Source organism: Protopterus annectens, chromosome 1.part0, assembly GCF_019279795.1.
Source record: "Protopterus annectens isolate FY-2018-M chromosome 1.part0, PAN1.0, whole genome shotgun sequence".
Lineage (NCBI taxonomy): Eukaryota > Metazoa > Chordata > Ceratodontiformes > Protopteridae > Protopterus > Protopterus annectens.
The window spans coordinates 827,169,803-827,177,987 of NC_056725.1; the positions used below are offsets into that span (position 1 = coordinate 827,169,803).

The following is an 8,185-nucleotide window of genomic DNA, read 5'->3' on the forward strand; positions in this document are numbered from 1 at the left end:
GTCTCTGCCCCTCCCCCCATCAGACATCATACTATATCAACTTTAAAGAGATGAGAGCTCTGATTCTGGCCCTTTGAGCTTTTCGCCCCATGCTCTGTCCAGGATGTACACAGACAACATTACAGTGATGTGATGTCAACAAGAAGGGAGGCAAAAAATGTTACCTCCTCTGTAGGATGGCTCTTCAGGCTTGGGAAATGGTTCTCAGTTGTCAGTTAATTCTTCAGGCAGTATACATTACTTCAGAACACAGTCTAGTGGCAGGCTGTTTGAACAGGTCCAAAACACAGGCTCTTGAACATATGCTTCACAGAGATGTGTTTTTGAACAATGTCCATCAGTGGGTTATTCCTCAGGTAGATCTTTTTGTCTCCCCTCTGAACAAGCAGATTCCTTTCCTCTGTTCCAGAGTGCCATGCCATCTGGTGTGTGAAGACAGACACCCTTTATTGTCCTTGGAAGGGGTTGTTTCTTTATGTTTTCCCTCCTCTTCTTCTACCTCCATGAGCTCTGCAGAAGATTCAGCTGGACTCCACAAAAATCTTGCTATGGACTCCCTTTTGGCCAAAATAGCACTGGCTCCCTCTCTTAGTGAATCTGGACAAGGACAATTACTACAAGTTAGCTCACCAGTTTGATCTCCTCACACAGAACAATGGGTCTCCCATCTATCCTCACTTGTCCACTTTACAACTGACACTGTAGGTGATTGGGTTTTAATCCCTTTCAGACACCTCTGTTTTGAGGATGTGCTCAGAGTTTTACAGGAGGCAAGGAACTCCTTAACCAGAAAATCGTATATGTCCAAATGGAAAAGAGTTTTTGTCTGGTGCCATACTTGTAACCAGGACACTTTTTCAGTGGGGGTCCATTTGGTCCTGCCTTATTTGTGTGAGTTGTTCCAGTCTGGCCTGGCCTATTCTTCTGGGAAGGCCAATTTGTCTGCCACTTCTGCTTGCCTGCCCTTGAATCCTCCTTTGTTTTCTTGTTTTGAGGTCAAACAATGTCTTAAAAGCATTCTGCATATTAGGCTTCCAAGGAAACCTATTTCTCCACCTTGTGACCTTAAGTTTGTTTTGGAAAAATTGACTCAGACTCCTTTTGAACCTCCAGATTCTGCTTCTTTGCAACATTATACCTGGAAGACTGTTTTGATGCTAGCTCTTACTTCTGCTCAGAGGGTTTTTGAGCTCCAGGCCCTTATGGCCATTCATCCTTTTTTTTTTTTTTTTTTTTTTTTTTTTTTTTTTTACAGGGACAGGGTTCCCTTTGTACTAATCCTTCTTTTATGCCCAAGGTAGTAAATGAGTTTTCCTTGAATCAGTCGGTAAAACCCCCTTCCTTTTTCCCTTCTCCTCAATCTGCTAGTGAGAGGGTCCTGCATACCTTTGAGTTGCACAGACAGCTCACGTATTATTTGGATAAAACTAAGGTTATTTGCAAATCTGATTAGCTTTTTGTTTCCTTTCATCCCAGGACACTGGGGTTGGCCATTTCTAAGCAAGCATCTCTTCCTGGATATCTAAGGTCGTTTCTTTTTGTTACAATTTTCATGGCAAATCTCTGCCTACTTCTGTTAGAGCTCATTCCACTAGGGCTGTTGCCTTTTCTGATATTTTCTTCAAGGAATTTGGACACCATTTCCATCCCTGAAGCTGCCACTTGGCCTTAGTGCATACCTTTACTAAGCATTATAAGTTGAATATGGTTTCTAGGGCTAGAGCAGAAACATTTTATATGGGTTTGTTGAGGGCTCTTCTCAGCCTTCCACCTCCCATTTTGTTTCTTGAGCTTATTCACGCTCCCTTCTGTTTAGAATACTACAACAGTGATATAGAAGGACATAGTACAGTTGTGTAAAATCTTACCATAACAGTCAATGTCCTTCTCTTCACTGTTGCAGTATTTGCCCCCCCCCCTTCTTATCTGTTCTGATTTTTGTTTTATATTCCCTTCTGGCTGAGGGTTTTCCTTTTTCTTTGGCATTTTTCCTTCTGGATATACATGGACTCCTTTGTCCTATGAAGACTTTCTCTTTGGGAACATTTTAGTTCTCGGTAGTTGTGTCCTTACATCCCTTTTACGCTCTGCATTCTTTGCAGGAAGCATTGTATGATGTACAGCGCATACAAGATAATTAGGGTTTGTTATACTGGCTGAGAATTTGGCTGCCCTGGGGGAGATCCCTTCTGTTTAGAATACTGAAACAGTAAAGAGAAGAATATCTACTGTTATGGTAAGATTTTACATAACTTTATCAATTTGCATATTGCCAGTTGTGTAGCTCGATGAATGTGGTAGTACAGCAGTGTTGGCAGCAGGCTTTGAGTACGGAGATACTTTATTCTCGTTTGTCTTGTGTATGGCAACAGCTTTACCTGGAGCCTTTGATCTTTTTGATATGTAACTGCCAATCATCTTGGTGTTGTTTTTTGTAGTTTAGTCAATTCTGACTCTTTCTGAACTCAAGGGATTTGCCATACTCATCTTTTCTGACCGCCACTGCTTTTTCTAGTAAATTTATATTTATTACTTCAGTAGTAGCATTTGTCCATCCTACCCTTTGCCATTCACATCTTCTTTTGTTTTCAGTCTTTCCTATCATCAGTACTTTCTCAAGTGAATGCTATCTTTGCATTATGAAGACAAAGTATGTGAGTTTTCATCTCACTATAAAACTTTTCAGGGGATAGTCTGAATTTATTCCCTTAAGTATCAGCTGATTTAATCTTACTGCAGTCTATGGAATTCCTAAGTTTTCTTCGACACCTAACTCAAAAGTATTGATTTTTCTGTTGTACAAACTTAATTATAATCCAACTCTCACAGCCATTCATTATTCCTTGGAAAATTACAGCTCTGACTATATAAACCTTTGCTGACAATGTGATGCCTTTTCTCCTCAATATCTTATCCACATTTCCCATAGTTTTTTTTCCCAAGAAGCTGCAGTCACCATCTGCAGAGTTTTTTTAAGACCAGGAAAATAAAATCTCCTCTTCTTCATCATCTATTTGTGAATATTTCAATAATTTCTCCTGCCTGGGTTGTCTAATCAGCCCATTCATTCCTCCTGTGGCAAGAGTTAGGTGGTAGGAATTGGGCCAGATTGCAGGCATGGAACAGACTACCCTTCCTTTGAAAGTCTAGCTAATGTCTCTTTGAGCTCCACAGGTGTTGCCCAAATGTGCCTCCATATGCTGACTTCTCCAGCCAAGGCACCTGCGCAGGAGCAGGCTGTGCATGATAGACCCATCCCCATATGTGTAATACCGAGTGATGTCTCTAGGTGTCACCCAAGAGACAAGCCAGAGCAACCTTCCCATTAGCAGGATGGGATGGCTAGCAGCGGCTCCTCATTACAATCTCCCAACCCCAATTCTTCCAGTGCCAGGACAGCTAATCGAACGCCAAACATCTCTGTTATAGTCAAGACATTATCCCATATGTCACACAGTTGGGTTGAGGAACAAGTCAGCTTTGCCAGACAATTGTTCACCTCTTAAAACTGCATGGATTTATACTATAGCCTTTGTCCAGAAGGGACTTAGTGGTAGTGATTTTTAAAAGGTTGCTCGATTGTTTTTCGTTTTCCACGTGGGACAGGCTAGTGTTAAATCTGCAGGCAGTGGGCAGTGGAAAGCAATAGTAACTTTACAATGAATAACTATCACATCCTAAAGGACTTATCCAAATTTTGCATTTAACTGAGCTTAAGTAACACTGCGAAAGTATAGCTCATAAGGTGAGGTTACATGGGGTCACACGGCACAATAGGGACAGCTAGAAATAGCTTAGTCTTGAACCACGAACTACCACTGGAAGCTAAACAGTTTTCCTATTACATATTTTAGGTTTTCCTGGCTGCAAGTACATTTTCGAGAGAATTATATGCTGTGAAGGTCTTGAAGAAAAAGTGTATCCAGCAAAAACGAAAGCACAAACAAAGCATATGTACAGAAAAAAGAGTTTTAATGTTGGCACAAGGGCAGCCTTTCCTAACTCAGCTTGTTTGCTGCTTCCAAGCAGAGGTAAGCTCATGTAATGATTTCATTGTTCTAAAGTAATGTGTCTGTGTAATAACAACAGAGCTAAATATGGCATTAATATTACCAAAATGCACTTTTTTCTTGCAAAGTATGAAACACACACATTAAGGAAAGTCTACACTGACTTTTTATGAATGCCAACACTGTAAAAGCAACTTCATCTACTGTCAATCAAAATGTCCTTGAATGTAGTCTGTCCATTAAAAATTAAATTACTGGGAGTGCATTGTCACACTGGTGCTATTTTTCTATGATTGTTGATTGTTTAGAGAAGACATGTCTCCATTTGAAGAGTTACATAATGCATGACCTTAAATGAATGGGTCACATTTGTAAAATATTATACAAGCAATAATGCCCTCCAGGGTGTGTGTTAATGTGTGATTAATACCCATCCAGGGGTGTTATGAGGCCCGACATCGCAGGCAGAAGGCCTCTACACCCCTTGGAAGGGCATTATTTACACATTAACACACCCTGGAGGGAATTATTGTTCTTAGAGAACGGGATCTCTGTAAAATTGTTATGTTTTCTTGCTTATTTTATTTATTAATTTTTTTTTACTATATTTTTCATATAAAATAATTCCTCCGCCTAATGTTTCAAACTTACAGTAATATATGTTAATAGTGTTGGAGGAAGCATTTTACATCCAAAATATAACACTTAAAAATAATAACCAGGCATTTACTTTATTTTTTGGTCCCTTACTCCTAAATCATTTGTTGGCAGTCATTGGAGATTGAAGTTATTAAATAATGACATACATTTGAGTTTCATATTTGAATTTCCTTTAGAAATTCATGCTAACAGATATCCTTTACTTAAGCAGCGTTGTAATTTTATAATAGCAATAATTAAAATCTGCTTGTATTTTAGAGTTTTGTTCCCCCTTTATTTTAGGCTTTATCCAAGTTTCTTCAGCTGAAAGGCCCAGAGGTTTGCAAACCTCTTTACTGCTGCTGCTAATAGCCATCTTACTCACTTGCACTCTCTCTCACACACACCTCTGCTTCAGAAAATGCATGCTAATGGGAACCCTGTTATTCTAGCAACTTTCTAAGTTTGTAAGAGCAATATTTAAAATCTGTCCCTATTTTTGGTCCTTTATTCCCCCGTTATTTGTGTCGCTGTCCCGATTTTTTATGCTAAGAGTTTGTGATGTGTGGTTGAGAAGTACGGAAATCTATTAGCTTGATACTGATGCTGTCTGGAGAAAGCTCAAGCACTGTCACTCTCTCTCTCACACTCATACATGCGCACACACACACACACACACACACACACACACACACACACACACACACACACACACACACACATCTTGTCTGCTTTCGTGCATGCATTCACTCACACTCACAGACACAATATACACACTTTTTTCCTGTTTCATTTATTTTTTTACACTCGGTAAATAGCAAAAGTGATGATTAGTAAGTGTAAAATAATAGCTCAATCAATCTCTCTCTCTCTCTTGCTCTCATACACGCATATACTCTCATACACACACACACAAACACACACACACACATGCTTTTTTATTTTCATTTTTTATTTTTTATTTTGCACTTGCTAAACAGCTAAAGCACTGCTTAGCGAGTGTAAAATAACGGCAGCCGTGAAGTGGTGGACTCGTTTTGCAGTGGGCATTACTTGTACATTAATACCCTGCTAGAGAAAGTTTGTGCACCAATCAGGGTGCTGATGTACAGTTTGCCCTTTCTCTAAATCAGTTTAGAATCATATGATGCAGCATAAACTGTAACCTTCACTGTTACTTAAAACAGTGGTGCTTGGTAAAGAAAAAACGTATAATGGGGTACCCCACCACATGTATTCTGCCTTTATAAAGACAGTCTTTTGTTTTGTATGCTTGCAGATAAACATCCATGCAGTTACAAGTAACATTTAAAGTGTACAAAAGGCACAGTAGAGTACTACAGGCAGAGACTGTAAAATGTAACTTTGAACTGTACTGTTTTTAGACTAGCTTAGTTTTGAGTGTCATGTGCAGCTTAGGCAAAAACATGTAGAAATGTGTAGTGCACAATGCCGGCTTCACAAAAATCTTCAACAAACTGCTCATTATTCTAAAAGTGGTGGTACGACTGTTCATGTTTATTAGAAATGCTACTTCTTGTACTGTTTCTGTTTATCTTTTAAAACTGAAGTTAAAAAATGAAGAAAGGTGTTGAAGAACAGAATCTGTTCAGACGGGAGTTTGCCATTATTCTGACAAAGCAGATAGATTCATTGATAGGGCAGCCATGGTGGTGCAGCGGTTAGGGTTGTTGCCTCACAGCAAGAGGTTCCCTGGTTCGATCCTTGGCTGAGGTGCTTTCTGTGCAGAGTCTGCATGTCCTCCCTGTGGTCGCGTGGGTTTGCTCCGGTTTCATCCCAAAGACATACTTGTAGGGGGATTGGACACTCTAATTTGGCCTTAGGTGTGACTGTGTGTGTGTGCTTTCTGTGGAAGGTTGGGTGCCGGGCTGGCAACTTAACACAGTAAAACTCCACTGCCAATCAAGAGTGGACAGTTGATCTGCTGTGGTGACCCCTAACTGGGAAATGCCAGAAGAAGACAGTTTTGTTGATGCTGTTCTATCATTTTTACTACTGATGGTAATTACATTTGTAATACTCTCAAAGTGGGTAAAGTGCTGTTTTTCAGGGCACTATATAGAGTTAATGTTTTTATAATGGCACATTCAGTTCATTTATGTAGTATGTAAAGGCTTCACTACTGTTGCATTTCAGTTCTCTTTCAATATCCTCACAGAATCCAACAGTAACACAATGAGGAACTGGGAGTGGTAAATGCATGGTATGCACTTCACTGGTCACATTTCATTTAAGAGCAAAGAGAGGGCACGTGCAGAATTGCTAAACAGACAACACTTTTGTCAGCCCGAAACAAGGCCTTGTTAATGATGTCAGACCCAGACTAGCACTGATCTCAAATGAGATACTTAGTGAATGTTGCAGTGCTTATCAATGAAACGGGAATAGTAACTTTTTTGATCCTTTTCTTTGTCTTCTTTAACTGCATATATGCTTAGATAAATGAGACTACAGACCTGTGTGATTTAGGAGGGTCTATATTATAAAGTTGAAGCTTTAGGTAATCGAATACCTGAAGCTTGACACCTAAACAGTGAAAGCTGTAAACATCGAACGGCCACTTCCGCAAATTCTTTCGTAGGGAAAGAATTTGCTTGGCCGGAAAAAAAAAATTTTGAAACCCTAATCGAGTGGGGGGCTGTGCCCCTCACACCCCCCAAACTAAATATATCAATTCCGAGATCACTCTACAGTGGGGAAAAGGCCAGATTCTCGATAACGGCCAAGCAAATTCTTTCCCTATGAAAGAATTCACGGAAGTGGCCGTTCGATATTTACAGCTTTCACTGTTTAGGTGTCAATCTTTAGGTATTCGATTACCTAAAGTTTCGTTCACCTAATATAGACCCGATTTAGGAAATTTTTCCTCCCCCTCAGGTGTGCACAATAACAGAGTCATTATATTTAGAGATGCAGGGATAGGGATGGTGGGGTGCCAGGTCTTGTTCCCTGTAAAAATAATGTTTTTCCAATTTTATGAAAAACTGACCTTGTGTGTTTTGAACTTAACATCTTCAGCTTAGTCTAATGTGATGTGCGTGTAGGTTTATTATTGAGCTCCACATCCATCCTAGATATATACCACTTACAGGCAGCATTTAACTACATGTGCTTGTTAGTAATACATAAGAAGAGATGAAGAACTGAGCCATATTTAGGTACTTTACACAGAAATTCAAAGTCAGTGTCAGAGTTCAGCAGCAGTTGAAAATGAAAGATTAGGAGAATATGGGTCTATATTAGAATCGCGCACATTCACAATGTCGAATCTGACATTGTTGACATGTAAACGGCGAAACAGCAGAACATTGAGGAGGTAAATGGAAATCTCCGTAAGGGGAGATTTCCGTTTACTTCACTGTAGTGCAGTCTCGGAGTTGGAATATTTAAATATCGGGGGGTGTGGTAGGTGCATGGGGGCTTGCCCCCCTGCTTAAAGCAAGTAGTTTTATTTTTTTACTTTTTTTCATGTCTTCATTAGGTATTTGATGTTACTAGACTTCGACGATATGGTG

At 39.8% G+C, this 8,185-nt stretch overlaps 1 protein-coding gene across 1 annotated transcript in view; it reads left to right on the plus strand.

The window, feature by feature from the left end:
• Positions 1-8,185, plus strand: part of LOC122801569 (protein kinase C epsilon type-like) — a 109,312-nt gene that overhangs the window by 39,774 nt on the left and 61,353 nt on the right. Inside the window, exon 5 of the mRNA XM_044071014.1 lies at positions 3,855-4,031. Within this exon, the coding sequence (XP_043926949.1) occupies positions 3,855-4,031 (177 nt within the window). The remainder of the gene's footprint in view (positions 1-3,854; positions 4,032-8,185) is intronic.